Source organism: Salmo salar, chromosome ssa06, assembly GCF_905237065.1.
Source record: "Salmo salar chromosome ssa06, Ssal_v3.1, whole genome shotgun sequence".
NCBI classification, from domain to species: domain Eukaryota; kingdom Metazoa; phylum Chordata; class Actinopteri; order Salmoniformes; family Salmonidae; genus Salmo; species Salmo salar.
In genome coordinates this window covers 53,486,935-53,514,164 of record NC_059447.1, presented here as the reverse complement: position 1 = coordinate 53,514,164, position 27,230 = coordinate 53,486,935, and the positions used below count along the sequence as shown (strand labels likewise).

The 27,230-nt window shown below is 43.2% G+C and overlaps 1 protein-coding gene across 3 annotated transcripts in view; it reads left to right on the top strand.

Annotated features, from left to right (window-relative positions):
* Window positions 1-260: 260 nt before the first annotated feature.
* The window catches only part of LOC106607636 (papilin), a 38,580-nt gene continuing 11,610 nt past the window's right edge, over window positions 261-27,230 (top strand). For 2 of the 3 annotated variants that reach the window (XM_014204777.2, XM_014204776.2), the window contains exons 1-8: window positions 261-539; window positions 3,096-3,157; window positions 3,621-3,730; window positions 3,811-3,871; window positions 3,976-4,078; window positions 8,359-8,489; window positions 18,324-18,632; window positions 24,167-24,343. In XM_014204777.2, coding sequence (XP_014060252.1) covers window positions 3,101-3,157; window positions 3,621-3,730; window positions 3,811-3,871; window positions 3,976-4,078; window positions 8,359-8,489; window positions 18,324-18,632; window positions 24,167-24,343 — 948 coding nt within the window. In that variant the 5' untranslated portion in view covers window positions 261-539; window positions 3,096-3,100. Of the gene's footprint in view, window positions 540-3,070; window positions 3,158-3,620; window positions 3,731-3,810; window positions 3,872-3,975; window positions 4,079-8,358; window positions 8,490-18,323; window positions 18,633-24,166; window positions 24,344-27,230 lie in introns of all 3 variants that reach the window. The other variant, XM_045720712.1, reaches the window with a different exon arrangement.

The following is a 27,230-nucleotide window of genomic DNA, read 5'->3' as shown; positions in this document are numbered from 1 at the left end:
GAAATGCATTCCAGGTGAGTACCTCATGAAGCTGGTTGAGAGAATGCCAAGAGTAGGCAAAGATGTCATCAAGGCAAAGGGTGGCTACTTTGAATAATCTAAAATATATTTTGATTTGTTTAACACTTTTTTGGTTACTACGTGATTCCATATGTGTTATTTCATAGTTTTGAAGTCTTCACTATTATTCTACAATGTAGAAAATAGTCAAAATAAAGGAAAACCCTTGACTGAGTAGAGGTTCTAAAACTTTTGACGGGTGTGTATACATGCATCGTCATCTCCTGATAAAAATGTAATTAAATATGGAAGGCAAAGTGAGCGACGGGGCAAATCCAAGGATCCAGTGAACTGGATATAAAAGGTGTTAATTTCAAGCAAGGAGTTAATTGTAACTTGACACCTGTAGCTAACAGATTTGAGAGGTGGAGTGGACAGATAAATAAGTGTCAGTCGCTGTCCTGTCTTCTGGGTGAGTGCACTTCCTTCTAGGACGCTGGGCAAGAGGCTTGGATTTAATCTACAGAGATATTGATAAGGTACTATTGAATGATCATATATTCTATTATCATATTCTCATACTCGTAACATTTTTGGAAACACTTTAGGGAATGTGTCTTTTGTGGTGACAAGTGGTTATTTTGTCTTCTCTGTGTATGTTAAAGCTGTCTGTATGGCCTGTATGTAAAATATACGCACCAATAGGATGTAGTCATTGGAAGAATTAAATAAGACAAATTACAATTTCAGCTTAGAGTGATTTCTTCAATTTTCACTGTAGTTTTCAGTTAGACACTTGTTATTATATATTATCATTATATACAGTCCCTGTCAAAGTTTGGACACAACTACTCATTCAAGTGATTTTCTTTATTTTTACTATTTTCTACATTGTAGAATAACAGTGAAGACAAACTATGAAATAACAGATATGGAGTCATGTAGTAACAAAAACAAATGTTAAATCAAAATATATATAATATTTGAGATTCTTCAAAGTAGCCACACTTTTCCTTGATGACAGCTTTGCAAACTCTTGGCATTCTCTCAACCAGCTTCACCTGGAATGATTTTCCAACAGTTTTTAAGGAGTTCCCACTTATGCTAAGAACTTGTTGGCTGCTTTTCCTTCACTCTGCGGTCCAGTTGGGTTGAGGCCGGGTGATTGTGGAGGCCAGTCATCTGATGCAGCAGTCCTTCACTCTCCTTCTTAGTCAAATAACCCTTACACAGCCCGGAGGTGTGTTTTGGGTCAATGTGCTTCTACACCTGCATTGCTTGCTGTTTGGGGTTTTAGGCTGGGTTTCTGTACAGCATTTTGTGACATCAGCTGATGTAAGAAGGGCTTTATAAATACATTTGATTGAATTTGATTGATTTGTCCTGTTGAAAAACAAAGGATAATCTCACTAAGCACAAACTAGATGAGATGGCGTATTGCTGTGGTAGCCATGCTGGTTAAGTGTGCCTTGAATTCGAAATAAATCACAGACAGTGTCACCAGCAAAGCAAACCCACACCATCACACCTCCTCCATGCTTCACTGTGGGAACTATACATGCGGAGATCATCCGTTCACCTACTCTGCGTCTCACAAAGACAAGGCGGTTGGAACCAAAAATCGCAAATTTGGACTCATCAGACCAAAGGACAGATTTCCACCGGTCTAATGTCCATTGTTTGTGTTTCTTGGCCCAAGCAAGTCTATTCTTATTATTGGTGTCCTTTAGTAGTGTTTTTTTTTTTGCAGCAATTCGACCATGAATGCCTGACTCGCGTAGTCTCCTCTGAACAGTTGATGTTGAGATGTGTCTGTTACTTGAACTCTGTGAAGCATTTATTTGGGCTGCAATTTCTGAGGCTAGAGAACTTATTCTCTGCAGCAGAGGTAACTCTGGGTCTTCCTTTGCTGTGGCGGTCCTCATGAGAGCCAGTTTCATCATAGCGCTTGATGGTTTTTGCGACTGCACTTGAAGAAACTTTCAAAGATTGATTGACCTTAATGTCTTAAAATAATGATGGACTGTCGTTTCTCTTTGCTTATTTGAGCTGTTCTTGCCATATTTATTTATCCTTTATTTAACTAGGCAAATCAGTTAAGACAATTCTTATTTACAATGACGGCCTATCCCGGCCAAACCCTAACCCGGACGACACTTGGCCAATTTTGCACCCCCCTATGGGACTCCCAATCACGGCCGGTTGTGATACAGCTTGGAATCGAACCAGGGTCTGTAGTGACACCTCTAGCACTGAGATGCAGTGCCTTAGAACGCTGCGCCACTCGGACTTCGTATTTTACCAAATAGGGCTATCTTCTGTATACCAACCCTACCTTGTTACAACACAACTGATTGGCTCAAATGCATTAAGAATGAAAGAAATTCCACAAATTTACTTTTAACTAGTTGGTTGAGAGAATACCAAGAGTGCGTAAAGCTATCATCAAGGAAAAGGGTGGCTACTTTGAAGAATCTCAAACATAAAATATATTTTTGGGGGTTACTACATGATTCCATATGTGTTATTTCATAGTTTTGATGTCCTCACTATTATTCTATAATGTAGAAAATAATAATAAATAAATAACCTGGAATGAGTAGGTGTGTCAAACTTTTGGCTGGTACTGTATATAATCGTATTAATCCGAAAGTTGATCAGATGTTAAATGAAACGCGTTAAAGAGAAACTTCACAAATGTTTTCCTTCATATTCATCATCTCCAGCACCACCCCGACATCAACATTTGTGAAAATTGTCTGTTTCTATGTTTTCTAGTAAAATAGACAGAAGATACGTGTTTCTATTGACAACACTGGTGTACATCATGTGATTTTAACCAATTATGAGTAGGAATTGCCTACAAATGTTCTACTAATTGGTTGATATCATTGGAAACACTTAGTCTCTTCCTTTATCTTTTTTACTACAAAACATAAAAATTGCTTCATGTTGATGTTGGGGAGGTAGGTGCTGGAGATGATGAATATCAAGTTGAACATTTTAGATATGTCCCTTTTAAAGGACATTGTAAAAACCTTACAGCAATCTGTATCTTTCTCTAATGCAGCACTATCATTGCACTTACTCCCTAGTAAACATGGGCACCCTACTGGTCCTGGTTCTCCTGCAGTTACTGGCTGTACCATCATTCTCTGTAAGTGATACTTATTTGATTGTATTATTTTGCAGTGTAAAATCAAGTACAGGTATAGAGTCCTGGGGATAATATATCAGTATTACACAAAACATATTTCCAATGTGGTCCTCAATGAGACAAAAACAAACAGGAAATACAGTACATATGATAATAATATAATAATACCATATACACAACATACACATAAAATAGCAAAAATAATACAACACAGCTCAATAGCATACAATACAGTTCAAGTTTACACTGTGAATGAACACACACACATAGTTTACGAAAACAGCTGGAATGTGGGGATTTTCTATCGTTACCGTACTGGTGTATAATAAGGGTTTGTGTAATGATATGGAATGGTTTGTGGTGACAGGATGTTTTCCACTTGCTATTCTGGTGTAGAGTACTGTGTGTACTAGTGCACAGTGGTGTTTCAGTGCTTGATGTGCTGGCTGCTGTTGTGTTCCAGCTAACATCGCCCAGCAATGACTACTGGGGGGAGTATGGGGCTTATGGGGCGTGCAGTCGCCCCTGTGGCACTGGAGTAGCCATGAGGATCAGGCAATGTATCACTGCAAGGTAAAAGAGAGAGAGCATGCAAGTGGGACAGAGTGTATATGATGATTGTGTGTCTTACTCTACTTCTCTTTGACTTGCAGGACAGATGGAGGAAACAACTGCGTGGGATCTTCAAAATCTTACCGCATCTGTAATATGCAGGTGCACACAGGCACACACACACACACACACACACACACAATCTCTCTCTCTGTTTCCGATGTAAATACTAACAGACTGACATTGTCTGTAATTACTCTATGCAGGCATGTCCAGTGGGATCCAGGGATTTCCGTGAGGAGCAGTGTGCCCAGTTTAGTAGGATAGACTTCCAGAGCAAACGCTACACATGGCTGCCTTACCATGGAGGTGCAAATAGGATTATATACTGTATTGCCATATAGTATTTTTTTTATCACTTTGATGCTATTTTCACAAGTATGTGGGGGAATTTTCTAAACAGGCTAGTAATTGGGGTTGCAACAGTTTTGGCTGATAATTTTAGAGATTGTCTAGCCCAGCTGATTTGTAGGGATCCAGATTTTGCCGCTCTTTCAGAACATTAGCTATCTAGATTTAAGTGAAGGAGAAATGGGGGAGGCTTGGGCAAGTTGCTGTGGGGGGTGCAGAGCTGTTGACCGGGGTAGGGGTAGCCAGGTGGAAAGCATGGCCAGCCGTAGAAAAATGCTTGTTGACATTCTCAATTATCGTTGATTAATCGGTGGTGACGATGTTTCCTAGCCTCTGTGCAGTGGGCAGCTGGGAGGACGTGCTCTTATTCTCCATGGCCTTTAGTGTCCCTGAACCTTTTGGAGTTTGTGCTACAAGATGCAAATTTCTGTTTGAAAAAGCTAGCCTAACTGCCTGTGTATATTGGTTCCTAACTTCACTGAAAAGTTGCATATCGCGGGGGCTATTCGATGCTAATGAAGTACGCTACGGGATGTTTTTGTGTTGGTCAAGGGCAGTCAAGTCTGGAGTGACCCAAGGGCTATATCTGTTCTTAGTTCAAACATTTTTGAATGGCGCATGCTTATTTAAGATGGTGAGGGAAGCACTTTTAAAGAATAACCAGGCATCCTCTACTGACGGAATGAGGTCAATATCCTTCCAGGATAGTGTTTTAGGGAGTGTTTGACAGTGATGAGGGGTGGTCGTTTGACAGCGGACCCAATACAGACGCAGGCAATGAGGCAGTGCTTGCTGAGATCCTGGTTGAAGACAGCAGAGGTGTATTTAGAGGGCAGGTTGGTCAGGATCATATCTTTGAGGGTGCCTGTGTTTATGGACTTAGTGTTGTACCTGGTAGGTTCCTTGATAATTTGTGTGAGATTGAGGGCATCAAACTTAGATTGTAGGATGGGCAGGGTGTTAACAATATCCCAGTTTTGGTCACCTAACAGTACAAACTCTGAAGATATATTGGGGGCAATTAATTCACATATGGTGTCCAGGGCACAGCTGGGGGCTGAGGGGGGTCTATAAAAAGTGGCAACAGTGAGACTTATTTCTGGAAAGGTGGATTTTTAAAAGTAGAAGCTCGAACTGTTTGGGCACAGACCTGGATAGCATGACAGAACTCTGCAGGCTATCTCTGTAGTAGATTGCAACTCCACCCCCTTTGGCAGTTCTATCTTGATGGAAAATGATGTAGTTGGGGATGGAAATGTCAGGATTTTTGGTGGCCTTCCTAAGCCAGGATTCAGACATGGCTAGGACATAAGATCAGGGTTGGAGGAGTGTGCTAAAGCATTGAATAAAACAAACGTAGGGAGGAGGCTTCTAATGTTAACATGCATGAAACCAAGGTTTTTACGATTCCAGAATTCAACAAATGATAGCGCCTGGGGAATGGGAGTGGAACTGGGGGCTACAGGGCTGGATTAACCTCTACATCACCAGAGGGGCAGAAGAGGAGTAGGATAAGGGTACGGCTAATAAAGGCTATAAGAACTGGTCGTCTAGTGCGTTGGGTACAGAGAATAAAAGGAGCAGATTTCTGGGCGTGGTAGAATAGATTCAAGTCATAATGTACAGACAAGGCTGGATGTGAGTCCAGTGGAGGTAAACCTAGGCGTTGAGTGACGATGAGAGGTTTCGTCTCTGAAGGCACAAGTTAAGCCAGATGAGGTCTCCGCATGTGTATGGGGTTGGACGAAAGAGCTATCTAAGGCATTTTGAGCGGGACTGAAGGCTCTACAGTGAAATGAAACAGTAAAAACTAGCCAAGACAGCAGTAGACAAGGCATATTGACATTAGAGAGAGGCATAAAGCAATCACAGGTGTTGATCAGGAGAGCTAAGACAACAATGGGTAAATGGCAATGAATGGGCAGAGCGGGTCAGTTAGGTACATACAGGACCTGAGTTCGAGGCTGGGGCCGACAGGTAAACAAAATGAGGTACTGTGTTATTGAAACAGTCCAGGGGACATTTAGCTGTGTAGCCGAGTGATCATATGGTCAAAAGAGCAGCAATAGGTGAGTCAGGGTGCTGTTCAGTAGTCACTACTAGCCTAGGCGAGCAGGGGACACAGCGTTCAGAAAAGCTAGCGGGCCGGGGCTAGTAGATGGTTCTTCGGCGACATCGTAACGGAATAGCCTGTTGAGACCACATTGGGTGATCACGTCGGCAGTCCAGTTGTAATGGATGGGCGGGGCTCTGTGTCGACAATAAAGGGTCCAGGTCAATTGACAAAGGAAGTATTGTAGACCTAGAATTAGCTGGTATATGGCCTAGCTCGAGGCTATCTCAAGGCTAGCTGGTGCTTGCTTCGGGACAGAGGCGTTAGCTAACAGTAGCCACTCGTTTGCAGCTAGCTAGCTGCGATGATCCGGAGTAATGATCCGGTTTAATGATCCAGAGCGGCAGGAATCCGGTGATATGCTCTGGGTTGATATCGCGCTGTGCAGACTGGCAGGTGTTGTCCGAGCTAAAGCTGGCTGACGACGGGGGAAAAAAGGCGAGGACCGCTAGCCGTGGCTAACAAAGACTAGTAGCTAGTTAGCTGGCTAGCTCCTGATGAAAGTTCCAGTTATAAGGAATAGAAATAGCAGATCCGTACAACATAGGGTGAGGCGGGTTGCAGGAAAGTATATTTAGTTTGTAGATAGAAAGTGAGATTAAAATATATACGAAAAAGACCGGCTATTTACATGGGATAAGACACGGGATAAGACAAAGACAGATACACACGTCCTACTGTATTTACAGATGGCATACAAGTTTGTTATTTCTGCCAAAAAACGCATTTTGATAAACACATTTTTACGTTCAAACAGCTCTCCTGTGAAGTCGTGACTTGCAACACACAGTACGCCTAGTTTCCTGAGTCGGGTCTCAAATGTGTGATCATTGAAGACATCTTTCACAATTATTGAAGCAAAAAATGTAAGTATTGTTCATAAATAATTACAACATAGGTGCACTGCAATCAAATGAAATAAATATTAAATGTTTAACAGGCATTGGTTTGCATCAAGCCTGTCTTGAGCATTTGGACATAGGTTCTCATCCACATTGCAGGAGGGTGACATGCTCATGGGGATTGCAATCATAGACATTTCACCAGTATTGTAATCATGTATTGTATTGTAGTGGTCATGTGTGGCTCAGTTAGTAAGCGCATGGCACTAGCAATACCAGAGTTGTGGATTCACCATGCTGAAAGGTTTTACATTTTTTTACATTTTAGTAATTTAGCAGACGCTCTTATCCAGAGTGACTTACAGTAGTGAATGCATACATTTCATACATTTTTCCGTACTGGTCCCCCGTGGGAATCGAACCCACAACCCTGGCGTTGCAAACACCATGCTCTACCAACTGAGCCACACGGAACTGCAGGTGCATGAACAATTAGGACATTTACTGTGACAGACTTGATACAAACTAGTGCCTGCTAAACGTTATGTTTCTTTCATTCATTTCATGTGTTTTCGTTTAATTAAATACACCTATGTTGTAATTATATATCTGAACAATATATTTTTGCATCAATGATTGTTAAAGATGTATTCAATGATCACACCTTAGATTTTTGAAGGGTCAATTTTGATGGGTGTTGCAAGTGTATTGCCTAATGTGAAAACAATGTAATGTACTGTAATTTACAGTACTGTAGCATATTACATTCAAAGGGAAATTTTGAAACATGAATCTTACATTTTCTGCTATTGGATTAACTGGTTGTTAAAACAACTAAAATGTGAAAAAATCATTATGTTGTGTTTCGGTGATTAAATTAATGATCTCTTGGTATTTCACAGTAAAATTATATAGACAATCATATCAAAAGTAATGTGAGCATTGCATTGTGATAAGCAATTACTCTATATGAACACATATTCCAATGTGAAACCTGTATTTCTAGGTGAAAAGGTGACTGATTTTGTGTGTTGTACTTAGTCAATTGAAAGCGCTCTTAGAATTTTGAAACTGCCTTTTTGATGATCTGTTTTGTACTAAGTGTTGTCAAAATGTACCACATACTTGTGAAAATTGCATCAAAGCTATTGAATAAAACTGCAATATTGATGCAAATAATAGTTTAACAATTCACTTTGGATTATTACCAATAACCACATTACCCATACACAAACAAATACTAATGTACTTTGTTGTTTACCTGTTGTTGTTTACCTGTGAAGCGTCCAACCCATGTGAGCTGAACTGCGTCCCCCGTGGCGAGAACTTCTTCTACAGACACAGGCCTTCCGTGGTGGATGGCACACCCTGCTATGTGGGCCGCAGTGACATCTGTATCAACGGCATCTGCAGGGTTAGTACTTAGTATTTACCCACTGGGCACACTCTGGTTGAATCAACGTTGTTTCCACGTCATTTCAATTAAATTACATTGAACCGACGTGAAATAGATGTTGAATTGACATCTGTGCCCACCGGGTAGGTACTTACTTCAACTTGCTTGTTGAATTGGAAAACACATTAGAAATGTTATCTTTCTGATGAAGGCAACACACCAAAATGCATGGGGCTGTTTTAGTGGGTATAGTGCCAGCACCTTAACCTGTTTAGGATAGGGGGCAGTATTTTCACGGCCGGATAAAAAACGTACCCGATTTAATCTGGTTATTACTCCTGCCCAGAAACTAGAATATGCATATAATTAGTAGATTTGGATAGGAAACACCCTAAAGTTTCTAAAACTGTTTGAATGGTGTCTGTGAGTATAACAGAACTCATATGGCAGGCCAAAACCTGAGAAGATTCTATACAGGAAGTGCCCTCTTTGACCATTTCTTGGCCTTCTATAGCCTCTTTAGGCGCCAGAACGGGGAATGATGATTCTGCAGTCCCTGGGCGAAAAACAGTAGGGCATTTGGAAAGTGGTCGATCTGAGAACAATGACACGGGCGCGCGCGTGCATGTGAAGAGTCCATTTTACATTTTCAGTGTTTGAACGAAAACAAGGTCTCCCGGTCGGAATATTATCGCTATTTTACGAGAAATCGCATAAAAATTGATTTTAAACAGCGTTTGACATGCTTCGAAGTACGGTAATGGAATATTTTGAAATTTTTTGTCACGATATGCACCGGCGCGTCACCCTTCGGATAGTGTCTTGAACGCAAGAACAAACGCAGCTATTTGGATATAACTATGGATTATTTGGAACCAAAACAACATTGGGTGTTGAAGTAGAAGTCCTGGGAGTGCATTCTGATGTTGAACAGCAAAGGTAATCCAATTTTTCTTATAGTAAATCTGAGTTTGGTGAGTGCCAAACTTGGTGGGTGTCAAAATAGCTAGCCGTGATGGCCGGGCTATCTACTCAGAATATTGCAAAATATGCTTTCACCGAAAAGCTATTTTAAAATCGGACACCGCGATTGCATAAAGGAATTCTGTGTCTATAATTCATAAAATAATTATGTTTTTTGTGAACGTTTATCGTGAGTAATTTAGTAAATTCACCGGAAGTTTCGGTGGGAATGCTAGTTCTGAACATCACATGCTAATGTAAAAAGCTGTTTTTTTATATAAATATGAACTTGATTGAACAAAACATGCATGTATTGTATAACATAATGTCCTAGGAGTGTCATCTGATGAAGATCATCAAAGGTTAGTGCTGCATTTAGCTGTGGTTTTGGTTTTTGTGACATTATATGCTAGCTTGAAAAATGGGTGTCTGATTATTTCTGGCTGGGTACTCTCCTGACATAATCTAATGTTTTGCTTTCGTAAAGCCTTTTTGAAATCGGACAATGTGGTTAGATAAAGGAGAGTCTTGTCTTTAAAATGGTGTAAAATAGTCATATGTTTGAAAAATTGAAGTTTTGGGATTTTTGAGGAGTTTGTAATTCGCGCCACGCTCTACCATTGGATATTGGCGAGGCGTTCCGCTAGCGGAACATCTAGATATAAGAGGTTTTAAGCACAAATGCAATACATGTCTTTATCTGTCTATCCCCTTTCACTGAAATGTATACTTTTAAATGGTTAGGTCTCTTTTACAGATGAGCCATTAATTACATAAATTATAGAAAATGCACACATCAACATAAATAAATAAACATAAATACAAAATGCAAGCAGAAAGAAAAACACGATCATAAAAAACAAAGAAATTCATCAGTAAAAAATCTGTCACGCCCTGATCTGTTTCACCTGTCCTTGTGCTTGTCTCCACCCCCTCCAGGTGTCGCTTATTATACCCGGTGTATTTATCCCTGTGTTTCCTGTCTCTCTGTGCCAGTTTGTCTTGTTTTGCCAAGTCAACCATCGTTTTCCTAGCTCCTATTTTTCCCAGTCAGTTTTTTCCTAGCCCTCCTGGTTTTGACCCTTGCCTGACACCGAACCCGCCTGCCTGACCACTATGACTGTTTCTGACCTCGAGCCTGCCTATCGCCTGGTACTGTTTGGACTCTGATCTGGTTTTTGAACTGTTGCCTGTCCCCGACCTGCCTTTTGCCTACCCCTTTAGTTATAATAAATATCGGAGCTCAACCATCTGCCTCCTGTGTCTGCATTTGGGTCTCGCCTTGTGCCTTATAGTACGAACTGGCCATGACTGACCCAGCAGACTTGGACCAGCTCCATCACATTGTCTCCCTGCAGGGAGCCACCATTGGGAGGCATGAGGAGCTACTGCGGGACCTTTTGGAAGGGTTTCGTTCCCTGACGGAACGCCACGACCAAGGGTTCAAGGCTATAATGGAGCAAATCTGTGAGTTAGCTCATAGGCAGCACGCTACATCTGAGACCTCCCAAGACCCAGTAATCTTTCTACTACTAGTGGTTTTGTTCAACCTACCCTGGCTCCCCGAGAACCCCACTTACCTCCTCTGGAGCGCTATGCAAGTGATCCTGGTAGCTGCCAGGCATTCCATCCCCAATGCTCCCTCATTTTTGAACTCCAGCCCTCTTCGTTCCCGTCGGACCGATCGAAGATAGCGGTTTTAATCACGCTAATGTCTGGAAGGGCGCTCTCCTGGGCAATGGATGTGTGGGAGCAGCAATCCGCTGTGTGCCATTGCTTGGAGGAATTCATGGCAGAAGTGAGGAAGGTTTTCGATTCTCCGGTGCCCGGGTGGGATGCGGCTCAAACTACTGCAGGTACATCCGAACTCCCGTAGTGTGGCAGACTACGCAGTAGATTTTTGCACATTGGCTGCCGAGAGTTCCTGGAATCCAGAGGCTCTATTTGACACCTTCCTCCATGGACTGTCAGGGGATAAAGGACGAGCTCGCAGCTCAGGAAATGCCACGGGCCCTCGATTCCCTCATCGTCCTGGTGATTAGGATTGATGGGCGCCTACGAGAATGCCGGTGTGAGAGGACGTTGGGTTCGTCTGCTGATGCTGGTGCACGTCCTAAGGAAACCGGAAATCCCCAAAGTGTGTATTTCATGGTAGAGCCAAAAACACGAGTTGAATACTCCTGAGCCCATACAACTGGGAGGAGCTAGGTTATCGGTTGGGGAACGCTCACGCTGAATTCTGTTGTCTGTACTGTGGAGGGGTGGGACATTATATAGCCACTTGCCCTGTTAAGAAACCCTTTTCTTTAGTGGGTACAAGTACTCTGGTGAGCCAGACTAGGAGTCCCCTAATTTAGTCACCCGCCCACCTTTTTTTGTGATTTTGCTGTGGGAAGACCAATCTAAGTCTCTCTGGGTGCTCATTGACTCTGGGGCTGATGAAAGTTTTATGGATCCTACCATGGTTTCCGAATGGGGTATTCCCACTCAACTTCTCTCTGTCCCCATGGATGCAAGGGCACTAGACGGCCGCTCTATTGGAAGAGTCACCCATAGCACAGTGCCCGTTCATATACGGCTATCAGGAAACCACAGTGAGACCATACAGTTCCTCCTCATCCATTTTTGTAAAATTAAAATTATACATTTTTTTCCATGTTCCTGTGGTTTTGGGATTCTGTTATTGACTGGACCACGAGCTCCATCTTGGGTTGGAGCCCGTTTTGTCATTCTCAGTGCCTTAAAGCGGCACAGCCGTCCTTGAGACGTCACCCTCGGGATGTAAGCAAAGCCTCGGATGTCTCTGCCATTCCCACTGAGTACCATGACCTCATGGAGGTCTTTAGTAAGGCACGTGCTACTTCTCTTCCCCCACACCATCCTTATGATTGTGCCATTGATCTCCTCCCAGGCACCACACCACACCACCTCATGGTCGTCTATATTCCCTATCCGGCCCGTAGACCAAGGCCATAGAGTACATTGAGGATTCTCTGGCTACTGGAGGCATCCGTCCGTCTGCATCTCCTGCCAGTGCCGGTCCTTCTTCTCTTCATGGAGAAGGACAAGACCCTGCATCCGTGCATTGACTACCAGGGTCTGAATGATATAACAATCAAGAATCGTTACCCCCTACCACTCCTCTCCTCGGCTTTCGAACCTCTCCAGGGGGCCACCATTTTTTCCAAGCTGGACCTTCGGAATGCCTACCACCTGGTTCGGATACGCGAAGGAGATGAGTGGAAGACAGCGTTTAGCACAGCCAGCGGACATTATGAGTACCAGGTCATGTCGTTTGAACTAGAGGTCGACCAATTAATCGGAATGGCCGATTTAATTAGGGCCGATTTCAAGTTTTCATAACAGTCGGAAATCGGTATTTTTGGACGCCGATTTGGCCTTTTAATTTCAAAAATGTATTTTATTTTTTATTTTTTTGTACCTTTATATAACTAGGCAAGTCAGTTAAGAACACATTCTTATTTTCAATGACGGCCTAGGAACGGTGGGTTAACTGCCTTGTTCAGGGGCAGAACGACAGATTTTTACCTTGTCAGCTCAGGGATTCAATCTTGCAACCTTACGGTTAACTTGTCCAACGCTTTAACCACCTGCTTTACATTGCACTCCACGAGGTTACGCGAATGCAATAAGAAGCCAAGGTAAGTTGCTAGCTAGCATTAAACTTATCTTATAAAAAAACAATCAATCATAATCACTAGTTAACTACACATGGTTGATGATATTACTAGTTTATCTAGCCTGTCCTGCGTTGCATATAATCGCTTAGGTACACGTTGCTTCAACCATAAACATCAATGCCTTTCTTAAAATCAATACACAAGTATATATTTTTAAACCTGCATATTTAGTTAATATTGCCTGCTAACATGAATTTCTTTTAACTTGGAAAATGTGTCACTTCTCTTGCAAACAGTCAGGGTATATGCAGCAGTTTGGGCCGCCTGGCTCATTGCGAACTGTGAAGACTATTTCTTCCTAACAAAGTCAGCCGACTTTGCCAAACGGATGATTTAACAAAAGCGCATTTGCGAAAAAAGCACAATCGTTGCACGACTGTACCTAACCATGAACATCAATGCCTTTCTTAAACTCAATACACAGAAGTATATATTTTTAAACCTGCATATTTAGCTAAAAGAAATCTAGGTTAGCAGGCAATATTAACCAGGTGAAATTGTGTCATTTTGCGTCATTGCACGCAGTCAGGGTATATGCAACAGTTTGGGCCGCCTGGCTCGTTGTGAACTAATTTGCCAGAATTTTACGTAATAATTACATAACACTGAAGGTTGTGCAATGTAAAAGGAATAACGTTTTGTTTTCGAGATGATAGTTTCCCGATTCAAGCATATTAATGACCTAAGGCTCGTATTTCTGTGTGTTATTATGTTATAATTAAGTCTATGATTTGATAGAGCAGTCTGACTGAGTGGTGGTAGGCAGCAGCAGCATAAGCATTCATTCAAAATAGCACTTTCGTGCATTTTGCCAGCAGCCCTTCGCAATGCATTGCGCTGTTTATGACTTCAAGCCTATCAACTCCCAAGATGAGGCTGGTGTAACCGATGTGAAATGGCTAGCTAGTTAGCCGGGTGCGCACTAATAGCGTTTCAAACGTCACTCGCTCTGAGACTTGGAGTAGTTTTTCCCCTTGCTCTAAATGGGTAACGCTGCTTCGAGGGTGGCTGTTGTCGACGTATTCCTGGTTCGAGCCTCAAAGCCTGCCTGACCTCAAGCCTGCCTATCTCCTTGTACTGTTTGGACTCGGACCTGACCACTGAACCCCCCCCTGCCTGTCCTGACCTCGAGCCTGCCTATCGCCTGGTACTGGTACGGGACTCTGACCTGGTTTATGAACTCTCACCTGTCCCCGACCTGCCATTTGCCTACCGCTTTTGTTTTTAATAAATATCGGAGCTCAAACATCTGCCTCCTGTGTCTGCATTTGGGTCTCGTCTTGTGCGCTTTCTGAATTGCTCTAGATGCACCAAACATACAATTTTACCCTCTAGAGTCGACTTCCGTTCCCTGTGGAAATCGAATTAGCATAATAATAAAAAATCCCCATTAAAAACCTGTCAGTTTAAGCTAGAGATCATTTTTGCATTGGATGCATCTCAATCCATCGGACTGATGCATCTTCGGTGAAAGGTGTCAAACCATGAGGCATCCCGATAATAGGGCTTCTCACAAAATCGTCTAGCATCCAAAAGGTTGCCAAACTATTACATCCCTCTACGGAAAGATGACTCTCACGAAAACGATGGTGTTTTCTGTTTTGCACACAAGCATCTTGGGACTCGTCTGAAGTCGGTATAGCCAATCTGCCAACTTCTGTCTGTAGCGTCCGAACAGTTTGGGCTACACACTAATATGACCTCTCTGTAGAAAGGTGAGACTCTCACGAACATGTTGGTTGTTTTGCTCTAGGAGCCCACAGGCCTCACAAGACTCGTCTGAAGTTCCCCAGTACCAGTTGAAAAAAATGAATGGAAGGACATGTATACAGTGCATACAGAAAGTATCAACCTTAACCCTTATTCCACATTTTGTTACGTAAAAGCCTTATTCTAAAATGTATTACATTGTTTCCCCCCCCTCATCAATCTACACACAATACCCCATAATGGAAATATCACATTTACATTTGCAGACCCTTTACTCAGTACTTTGTTGAAGCACCTTTGGCAGCGATTACAGCCTTACGTCTTCTTGGGTATGACGCGACAAGCTTGGCACACCTGTATTTGGGGAGCTTCTCCCATTTTTCTCTGCAGACCCTCTCAAAAGAAATCTAAAGCAAAGTACAGAGAGATTCTTGATGAAAACCTGCTCCAGAGCACTCAGGACCTCAGACTGGGGCGAAGGTTCACCTTCCAACAGAACAATGACCCTAAGCACACAGCCAAGACAACGCTGGAGTGGCTTTGGGACAAGTCTCCGAATGTCCTTGAGTGGCCCAGCCCGAGCCCGGACTTGAACCCAATTGAACATCTCTAGAGAGACCTGAAAATAGCTGTGCATCGACGCTCCCCATCCAACCTGACAGAGCTTGAGAGGATCTGCAGAGAATAATGGGAGTAACTCCTTAAATACAGGTGTGCCAAGCTTGTAGTGTCATACTCGAGCTGTAATTGCTGCCAAAGGTGTTTCAACAAAGTACTGAGTAAAGGGTCTGAATACTTATGTAAATGTGACATTTAAGTTTTTTATTTTTCATGAATTTGCAACAACAAAAAAATCTAAAAACCTGTTTTTGCTTTGGCATTATGTGGTATTGTATGTAGATTGATGAGGGGGCAAAGGATAAGGCTGTAATGTAACAAAATGTGGAAAAAGACAAGTGGTCTGAATACTTTCTGAATGCACTGTAATTCATGTCAATGGTCTAATAGTACTGTAGAGATCTTTTTACTTGCACACAATATAGCTGGGTTACCCTGTCCTGTCCCTAGGGGTCCACTGCCCTGCAGCGCCCCAACACACCCCACTCAGTTTTAGGATCTTAGTGAAACATTCTTTATTGGTTTCAGGTGTGTTAGGCCAAGGCCAGAGTGACAACAGTGCAGCAGACCTCCAGGGCCAGGACTGAGTAGCCCAGCAGCTAGGGATTGCCTAAATACACTCTAAATCTTGTAATAAATGCTAGGTTACAGTTTCTTCTGATAACAGCCTCCAGTATAACCATTTCCAAGCAAATAAAAACAGGAGTAAATGTCAGTTGGCTTTTCATAGCCGATCATTGACCGCTCCTGCTGTCTCTAGAGAGTTGAAAACAGCAGGTCTGGGACAGGTAGCACATCCGGTGAACAGATCAGGGTGCCATAGCCACAGGCAGAACAGTTGATACTGGAGCAGCAGCACGGCCAGGTGGACTGGGGACAGCAAGGAGTCATCATGCCAGGTAGTCCTGAGGCATGGTCCTAGGGCTCAGGTCCCCCAAGAGAAAGAATAAGGAGAGAAAGAGAGAATTAGAGAGAGCATACTTAAATTCACACAGGACACTGGAGAAATACTCCAGATATAACAGACTGACCCTAGCCCCCCGACACAAACTACTGCAGCATAAATACTGGAGGCTGAGACAGGAGGGGTCAGGAGACACTGTGGCACCATCCGATGATACCCCCGGACAGGGCCAAACAGGCAGGATATAATCCCACCCACTTTGCCAAAGCACAGCCCCCACACCACTAGAGGGATATCTTCAACCACCAACTTACCATCCTGAGACAAGGCCAAGTATAGCCCACAAAGATCTTCGCCACGGCACAACCCAAGGGGGGGCGCCAACCCAGACAGGAAGACCACGTCAGTGACTCGACCCACTCAAATGATGCACCCTTCCTAGGGACGGCATGGAAGAGCACCAGTAAGCCAGTGACTCGGCCCCTGTAATAGGGTTAGAGGCAGAGAATCACAGTGGAGAGAGGGGAACCGGCTAGGCAGAGACAGCAAGGGCAGTTCGTTGCTCCAGTGCCTTTCCGTTCACCTTCGCACTCCTGGGCCAGACTACACTCAATCATAGGACCTACTGAAGAGATGAGTCTTCAATAAAGACTTAAAGGTTGAGACTGAGTCTGCGTCTCTCACATGGTTAGGCAGACAATTCCATAAAAATGGAGCTCTATAGGAGAAAGCCCTGCCTCCAGCTGTTTGCTTAGAAATTCTAGGGACAATTAGAAGGCCTGCGTCTTGTGACCATAGCGTACGTGTAGGTATGTACGGCAGGATCAAATTGGAAAGATAGGTAGGAGCAAGCCCATGTAATGCTTTGTAGGTTATCATTTAAAACCTTGAAATCAGCCCTCTCCTTAACAGGAAGCCAGTGTAGAGAGGCTAGCACTGGAGTAATATGATCCATTTTTTTAGAACGTTCTATGGATGGTCTTAACCTTTAGTAATTTATGTCTGAGATATGAACATGACTGGGTATTCTAACATATCTGTATCCATTCATCATCATCCTCAATAGTGTCTCCCAGGTCTTCCTCACATTTTTGTTTTTTATGTTTTGTGTTATCCAGAAAAGCCTCTATCAACCCTTGATACAGTTTTGAAATCAACTTTAGAGGTTTGTCACACTGCCTTAAAATAGTTTCAGTCTTTGAAGCTTCTTGCTTGTCCAGTGTTTGCTGCACAGAGAGAATAAAGTGTTGTATCTGCAAAAGTTCACTTCTGCGCCATCAGAGACTGGTCTTCCCTGGTTCTCTGACCATGCTGTGACTCCTGTCACCATCTGATCCTGTTCAAATGAGGCATGACAAAGAAATACTTTGGTGTACATTTATACATTGATTCTATTCTTGGATAATATAATGGTTCAATAATTAAAATGACCATTATTCCCAGATCCCAGACTGTAGCCTACACATTAACCTGATTCTACTAAGACATGATGAGCATAGTGTTGTTTAATGACTATTCACCATGCCAGTGAAGCGTGTAGAGCTGTTTATACTATGTCAGTGTGAAAGTAGGGAATTAGCTAGTGAAACTGACGGTTCAATAACATTTCTATACTGACTAAAAACAGACATTGCGTTGAGAAAACATTTGGCAGCTGGTTTCATCGTTTGATTCAGGTCTAGTGTGATTAAGCAAAAATAATAATAGCTAAAGTTAGTGTGTGGAGTGGCTGCCAAAGCTCCATTCTGGGTGTGTACAGGAAGACTTGGCGTGGCTCCTGTTGCAGGGTTGGCGCTGCCATGGGGGGCATGAGTTTCCCAGGCCTGTCCTGGGGATGTGAGTAGGGAGGATAACCAAAACTAGCTTGGGAGGGAGGTTGTGGGGGGGAATATAACTGTGTCATCTGTTCAGGGATGTTGTTTGACCATGTAATCCTCCTATATTTTCCTTCTCTAGGCTGTGAGAAATGGAGAAATCATTGGCATGGACCGCGATGTGGCGCCTGCCACTCCCGCTCCCGCTGCCAACCTCCACTACAGCGAGCCGATCACGTATGCCTTCACATACAGCGCCTGGTCCGAGTGCTCAGCCCCCTGCAACAGTGGCACTCAGCATCGCAGCGTGCAGTGCATGGTGCAGAACTCGATGGCACCCCATGTGGTGGATGACTCTTACTGCGTCTCCCAGCAACTACCCAGGCCGGAAAGCCAGCAGGCCTGCAACCAGCAGGGATGTGCCGAGTACAGCGTGTCCAGCTTCAGTGTGGTGGGTACCTGGGGGGACCAGTATGGCCAGTATAGTGAGACTGTTACCAGTATGATTATAAGACTAAAGGGTGGTTGTGGAAGTGTGGTGGGTTACCAGTCAGACCTGGGTCAAATGCATACTGTGAGTTGCAATGGATTTAGTTTAGTCGGTACCAATGGAATAGTCCCAAAAGTACATACTCCAAACTAATTCAAGAACATCTAGTCTCAAATACTTTCATGTATTTGACACAGGTCTGGTTCCAGTATGGTCAATAGAGGGGCTAGAAATGACTTACATGCTTTCTAAATATAGTATAATCAAATTATAAATGCACTAGCTATAAGATTTCACCTTCCTTATAACAATAAAATACATATTTAGAGAAAATGTACATATTTTCTTAAGGTCTCTCTTGATCAAAACATCTGGCCCCATGGCTGTGAATGCTACACCGAGCTCTATTTTGGCTTCCTGAACTTGCTAAGAACACACCTTTCATTTCATATTAAACTTATCCATCAATGACAAACAAAGTTTTTTTTTTTTTTGTTTAAAATCTAAGAATAATTTTTATGGCTATAAATCGATCTCTGAATATGCTATAATGATGAAACCACTCTCTCCTGCTGTATTAAGATGTAAGGATTTGTCTGTGGTTGTGACATAGGGTTCAGTCAGGAGTTGATGGACAGTCTCAAGTAGTTTCCCAACCTCAAGTAGTTTCAGATTTCACATCCTACATCACAGGTGAACAAAATATATTACTGTGTCTGTGGCAATCAGGGCTATCGCTCAATGCAAGCCATTTCCATCTACAGTGTTCGCACATCAATTTATATGCCAAAATGTCAGTCGGTACCAGTACCAGAACCACACAAATATTGTATGCTACAGATTGGAAAATAAATGTGACTCTGGATGACAACATAATGATGTTTGTTTCCAACATTAGGGCTGTTTTCCTAGTGAAGATGATCCGCTTTGTGTTTTGTTCCCTTGCCACGATACTACCAAGTATTGCGATAATGGTATTGTCCCACCAAGCCAGTAAAAAAAGGCATATTACACCCTATGTTGTGATAATTGCAATTTTTGCTCTATAACCCATTCGTTCATACGCCACCTTGATATACAATAAGGCCAAAACAACAAAAAGACATCAGTCACACAGTGGTGGAATAAATTCAACACATACATTTGTTTCATCACAAAACCGGAAGGGCAAAATCTGTCCTGTGAAGTCAACAAAGCAAATAAATATTGCATGTAATAAACAGTTACATGGCCTACAGCATGGTCAAGCAAGTTAATGTTTGACAATTTACTAAACAACTACTAATTTAGAACCATGGAGTTAAGCGAGTCAGCACAAAGGCAACAGGAGCATTGCCTCTGCTATTCCAGCACCATTTTATCTTAAACATTGAAACATCATCAAATCAACAAGGTTGTATGCAGTGTATGCTTAGTTTAATACAGTGAAAACAAACTTAAATATACCAAGAACTATTTAGTCCAATCAACAAACTATACTGGAAACAATAAAACACTATGAAAAATCAGGGAAACCTGGCCTGGTATTCATAGCTGACTTTGAAAAGGCTTTTTGATAAAGTACTACTGGAATTTATAAATGCCTGGAATATTTCAATTTCAGAGAATCTCTTATACAATGGGTTAAAGTTATGTATAGTAACCTTAGGTGTAAAACTGTAAATAATGGCTACTACTCAGAAAGTCAAAAGTAGTAAAACAAGGCTGTCCACTATCAGTATATTTATTTATTTATAATGGCCATCGAAATGTTAGCAATAATATCAAGGGGCTAGAATCCAGGGTTTAAAAACAAAGGTGTCACTGTATTCTGAGGATTCATGTTTTCTTTTAAATCCAGAATTTGGATCCTTTCACAGCCTCAGAGGATCTTGATATTTTTTTCTAACCTCTCTGGATTACAACCAAATCATGATATGTGTACTATATTAAGTTTTGTATCACAATTTTTTTTTACATTACCGTGTAGTTTACCAATAAAATGGTCTGACGGTGATGCGGACACACTCGGTATTCATATCCTGAAAATTATCACACTACAATACATTTTTATAGAAAAGGAAAATACCTGTCTATTTGTGGGAAAATCACCCTGATTAACTCTTTAGTCATATCCCAGTTTACCTATTTGATTATGGCCTTGCCTACACCTAGCAAAAAATATTACATTTTAGTTGGAATGGCAAGCCAGACAAAATTGAATGTATTTATATAATGAATTTGAATTCTGAGGGCAGAAATTATTCAATATTAAAGCATTAGTCCTCTCACTAAAGGCTTCAATCTCACCCCATATTCAGATTACAGCAATAGAAAGTTGGTGGCAATTTCAGTTTAATCCACCAGAAAAGACAGAACAAACAATACTACAAATATTATGGTTAAACTCAAATATACACTATCGTTCAAAAGTTTAGAGTCACTTAGATATGTCCTTGTTTTGAAAGAAAAGCACTCTTTTTGTCCATTAAAATAACATCAAATTGGTCAGAAATACAGTGTAGGCATTGTTAATGTTGTAAATGACTATTGTAGCTGGAAACGGCAGATTTTTTTATGGAATATCTACATAGACGTACAGAGGCTCATTATCAGCAACAATCACTTGTTAGCTAATCCAAGTTTATCATTTTAAAAAGGTTAATTGATCATTATAAAAGTCTGTCACAATTATGAATGCTTTTAAAAATATAGATATTTATTACTTTCCAAATAAACTTTATATTTCCATGGAAATGCATGGGTAGCCCCTCATAGCGCTCAACTATCGAGGATTGCTATGGGGTGCAATCGGCGATGTAGGCTTGTGCACAATCAACCAACCTTAACCACACACCCCCTCTCTGTGTGTGGTTACAGTAGGCTAAAGTATGTCAATGGTTTTAGGAACAGCAGTAACATCAGGCAGGATTTAGGCTACCAACTGCCTAGCCAGTTGTAGCTCAATCTTGGGTGCAATGATCACATTCCCGCACTGACTGACTGTGTGTGTGGAGGCTAATTGATTTAACGTTACGTTAATCTACATGCCTCACTAGCAAAGTTATAAATTGTATAACGTTAGCTGTCAGCTATATTAGCCACGATTTACTGTTCTTTGTGCAGCTTCAAATGTCAAACAAAGTTCAAAGTTGTTGCACCTCCGTCTAATTTTTTCCCCGCATGTTTTGCAAGTTGCAATCCATTTTTTGTTGGGTATCATCTTTCCAAGGGCTCCATCTGAATTCACCCGCCGATGTTCCTCTGCACTGCCACGTGCAACTTTTTCCCAGCTGGCACAATTTGATTGGCTGCTCTCCGATTCAAACTGTAATCCGTTAAATGAAGAGTTGATGCCCTGCACCATTTTTTAATAGCATAATTTTTAATATTTGGGCTTGGGGAGGGTATCAAGTTAGTTCGAGTCAAAAGGCTCAAGTCCAAGTTAAGTCATGAGTCATTGGTGTTAAAGTCAAAGTCGAGTTACAAGTCATCATATTTGTCATGTGACTCGGGTCCACACCTCTGCCTTGTAGTAACCAAAAAAAGTGTTAACCAAATCCCAATATATTTTAGGTTCTTCAAAGTAGCCATCTTTTGCTTTGATGACAGCATTGCACTCTTGGCATTCTCTCAACCAGCTTCAACTGGAATGCTTTTCCAACAGTCTTGAAGGAGTTCCCACATATGAGCACTTGTTGGCAGCCTTTCCTTCACTCTGCGGTCCAACTCATCCCAAACCATCTCAATTGGGTTGAAGTTGGGTGATTGTTTAGGCCAGGTCATCTGATTCAGCACTCCATCACCCTCCTTTTTGTTTAAATAGCCCTTACACAGCCTGGAGGTGTGTTGGGTCATTGTCCTGTTGAAAAACAAATGATAGTCCCACAAAGCGCACACCAGATGGGATGGCGTATCGCTACAGAATGATGTTGTAGCCATGCTGGTTAAGTGTGCAGCCATGCTGGTTAAGTGTGCCTTGAATTCAAAATAAATCACAGACAGTGTCACCAGCAAAGCAACTTCACACCATCACACCTCCTCCTCCATGCTTCACGGTGGGAACCACACGTGCAGAGATCAGCAGTTCACAGCAGTTCACCACTGTGTCTCACAAAGACAAGTGGTTAAGAAGGAAAGAAATTCCACATTAACTTTTAACAAGGCATACCTGTTAATTGAAATACATTAATGTAGACTGTCAAGAGTGTGCAAAGCTGTCATCAAGGCAAAGGCTGGCTACCTTGAAGAATCTAAAATACACTTTTTTGGTTACTACGTGATCTCATGTTTTATTTCTTCACTATTATTCTACAATGCAGAAAATAGTTTAAAAAAAATAAACACTAATGAGTAGATGTCCAAACTTTTTACTGGTACTGTATATATGGGGGATTGGAAATGATGCAGACAATTACATTGATGGAAACTACAATCTATCTGCAATATTAAAGCTGATCTACCCCTTAAAGAAAATTGGTCCAATCAATGTTCCTAAATATCATGTGGCTGTCAGTGGTACTGATTTATGTCTCTCTCTCTGTGTGTGTGTGTAGACTAGTTGAAAACCGATGCCATCCTCCTCTCTTCATGTTGGCATAATGTTTATGGGTCTGTCATACAGTACGCTTTTCATTTTTGTTGTCATAGGCTAGCAAGCATTTTAACTAGGTATCCTAAGTTCCTCGCATGGGCAACAATGAATCAGCTAAGTTATCTAGATAGCTAGTTAACATGAGCCTACATCTAGGCTACATTTTGAATTTCAATCGTCTCAGTGGCACAATATATGAATTCATGATTAGATCAGAATCACCGTTATAGTCATTGGCCTGTACAGAGTATTAAGTCAAAACCACAAGTCCAAATCCCCATCTTCATCCATGACTTTAGAAAGGCTGCTTTAGCAAGCTAGCTTCTGCAGGACAACAACACAAGCTGACCAGAAACACGTTTCTGAAAATTACATTTTGCTTTGGATGTGATTTGATTGGTGTGAAACCAAATCCAAACTGGCCTCTCTTGGGGTGTGTTTTGCTGCGTCAGGACAACCCACAGTTGAGCTCAGCTCAACGTTGATTGGCTAAATGCTTGCTGGCATCAATTAAATGCTATGGCGACAACGTCATACTCTTTTGGTCCAGACAGCATCAGATACATGGGCTACACAAACAGACAGAGGGGCGCTGTTTCCCTTGTTCGGATGATTTCTCAGGTGAGATTGAGCCACTTTGAAAACACAGATGAAAGCTACATTTTCATTGGTGAAATATTTGGGGAAGCCTGGCTTTCCATGGCAACCATGAATACACGCCACTGCTGGTTTGACTCCTTGAGCCGACAAGGTGAAAAATCTGTCAATATGCCCTAAAACAAGGCACTCTAACTCTAATTGCTCCAGTGTAAGTTGCTCTAGATCAGAGCTTCTGCTAAATTATTAAAATGTCAAATGTAAGATTGAGCCATTGATCTTGTTTTGATGCAAAGTTTCCCTATTATATATTTCTCATTCCCAGTGTTCGGTGACCTGTGGGGACGGCCAGCAGACCAGGGAGGTGGTTTGCGTGGGGGCGGGAGGGGAGCGTTTTGGGGACCAAGCCTGCAGTGGTCTGGCACGCCCACCTGCAGTCCAGGCCTGCCGCAAGCCAGCCTGCCACATCCACATCAGCTGGCACGTCCATGACTTCGGACTGGTAACAGAGATACATTTAGTTTGTTAAATTGTTCCACATTGTTGCTTTGGCAATACATACAAGTAATTTTGTCATGTCAACAAAGCATTTTGAATTGGAAAGGGATGTTCGATATCATACTATACCAGAGGAGGCTGGTGAGAGGAGCTATAGGAGGACAGGCTCATTGTAATGGCTGGAATGGAATCAATGGAACAGTGTCGAATGTGGTTTCCATATGTTTGATACCATTCCACTTACTCCATTCCGGCCATTACAATGAGCCTGTCCTCCTATAGCTCCTCCCACCAGCCTCCCATGTACTTTACCCTTATGTAGCATCTCTGTAATGGAGATACAGGAATACAAAACAGGAGTAGCGTCTAAACATGAAACCATACTAACTAATGGGTGATACAACGGAGTGCTAGATAAAGGGGAAGTAATCAGGGAGTGATGAAGTCCAGGTGTGCCTCATGATGGGGCACAGGTGTGTGTAATTGTGGTTGCCAGGTGTGTGTAATGATGGGTTGCCAGGACCAGTGGTAAGTAGACCGGCGACGTCGAGTACCATGGAACACAGGAGCCTCACTGTGCTGACGATCCTCCTGCTCCTTCCAGTGGAGGATGGCGCATTGGAGCCTCATGTGGGCAGCGGGGTTGAATCTGGTAAAGAAAAGGGCCAACCTTGCTTGGCGCGGGTTCAGCCGCCTTGCTGTCCGTATGTACTCCAGGTTCCGATGGTCGGGGAGGATGAGAAATGTGTCTGTGGCTCCCTTCAGTCAGTATTTCCACTCCTCTAATACCAACTTCACCACCAGGAGCTCCCGATCACCGATGTCATGGTTCCTTTCTGCAAGAGACATTTTTCTAGAGTAGTATCCACATGATACAACTTCAATGTAATCCACAAAAATTGTAACAGGACGGCCCCCACACCCACTTCTGAGGCATCCACCTCCACCACGAAGGGAAGCATAGGATCTGGGTGGTGAAACGGGGTGGAGGTTAAATGCCCCTTCAGTAGGCGGAATTCCACACCAACTTACGGGGACAACCTTTGAGGGGACTCCAAAAACCGTTGTAGTCCCTTTATGGTGGTTGGGACTGGCCATGACCTGACTGCATCTACCTTCCTCTCCTCCAAAACAACTCCCTGCGGGCTGATCCTATATCCCAAGAAGGAGACGGCAGCTTCAGGAAGCTGGCACTTCTCCGCTTTGACATACAGTTGGTTCTCCAGGAGGCGTTTCAGGACTACCCGGACATGGCCGATATGCTCATCCAAGGTGGCCTAGTAGATCAGGATATCATTGATATACACGACCACCTAACGGCCAAGCATGTCCCGAAACACCTCATTCACTAATGCCTGGAACACTGACAGAGCATTGGCTAATCCATAAGGCATCACTAAGTACTCATAGTGCCCAGATATCATGCTGAAGGCCGTCTTCCATTCATCACCCTCCCGGATGCGGATCAAATTGTAGGCACTCCGCAGGTCAAGCTTGGTTAAAAAAAACTACAAAAAAACAGGCCCCACAGAGCTGTTCAATAGCGGCCGACACCAATGGGAGGGGGTACTTGGTGGTGATGGTATTGAGACCTCTGTAGTCAATACATGGACAAAGACCCCCCCCCCCTTATTGGCCACGAAGAAGAAACCTGCTGACGCAGGGGAGGTGGCTGGGCAGATGAACCCCTGTTGGAGAGCCTCCTGGATGTTTTCCTCCATAGCCTTGGTTTCAACCACTGACAGGGGGTAGATGCGGCTGCGCAAAGGTGCATAGTCTGTTAGCAGGTTGATGGCACAGTCCCGGGGAGATGAGGAGGGAGACAGGTGGCATGGGTCTTGGGAAAAACCTCCCGGAGATCCTGGTAAACCTCCGGGATGTCGGCCTGAAAGGCAACCACCGGGCTCTCTTCCGACATCAGGGTCACGGCCGTGATCTCCATTCTCAACCAGGAGATGGTGGGGTCGTGGCGTTGGAGCCACAAGATGCCGAGGATGACTTTGTGTACGGGTGCCTGGATGATGAGGAAGGGAAGTTTTTTTGGTACAGGGGTCCCACGGTGATGGTGAGTGGTCCTGTGATGTGTGTGTGAATGTCCCAGATCCCAGGGAGGTGCCAAGGGCCTGGACAAAAAAATTCCCAGCGGCACCGGAGTCCACCAGAGCTGTAGGAACAACACTTTGGACAGCCAGTTAGTGAAATCGGTACTAAAAAGGGTTTGGTGGAGAGTGATGATGATGATGGAATACTCACACCTACCCCAGAAGACGGGTGATCACGGGACCGTCCCTCTGCTCTAGTGGCTCCCGGGTTGTGACGTAGTGGACGCCGTTGAATCTGGTGCCTCTCTTGACCACAACAAGGACAGAGCCCCAGCTGTCTCCAATGGCGTCACTCAGCCACGGGGAGGCGTGTGGCCCCTACCTCCATGGGTTCAGACTCTTACTCAGATCGGTCAACGAAGGAGTGAGAGATGCGATGAGAGTGCCACCACTCTCGAAGGAGTTTATGCAGATGGATGGCCATCGTGATGAGTGCATCCAATGAGAGGGTGTCAACTCAGCATGCCAGCTCCGTCTGGACCTCATCGCACAATCCGCTTCTGAATAAGGAGCGGAATGCAGGCTCATGCCATCTGCTGAATGCTGCCACTGTATGGAAGGTAAGGGCGTACTCAGCAGCAGTCTGGTCCTCATGCCGTAGTTGGAGTAGGCACTCACCCCCTTCTCTGCCCTCCGGTGGATGATCGAAGTCTCCTCTGAACAGAGCCATGAACCTCCCATTGGAATCCAGCTCCTCCTCTCCTCTCCCCCAGACAGCTGTAGCCCACTCCAACGGCCGCCCAGTCAGCAGGGAAATAACAGTGGCAACCTCGGACCTCTCGGTGGTGG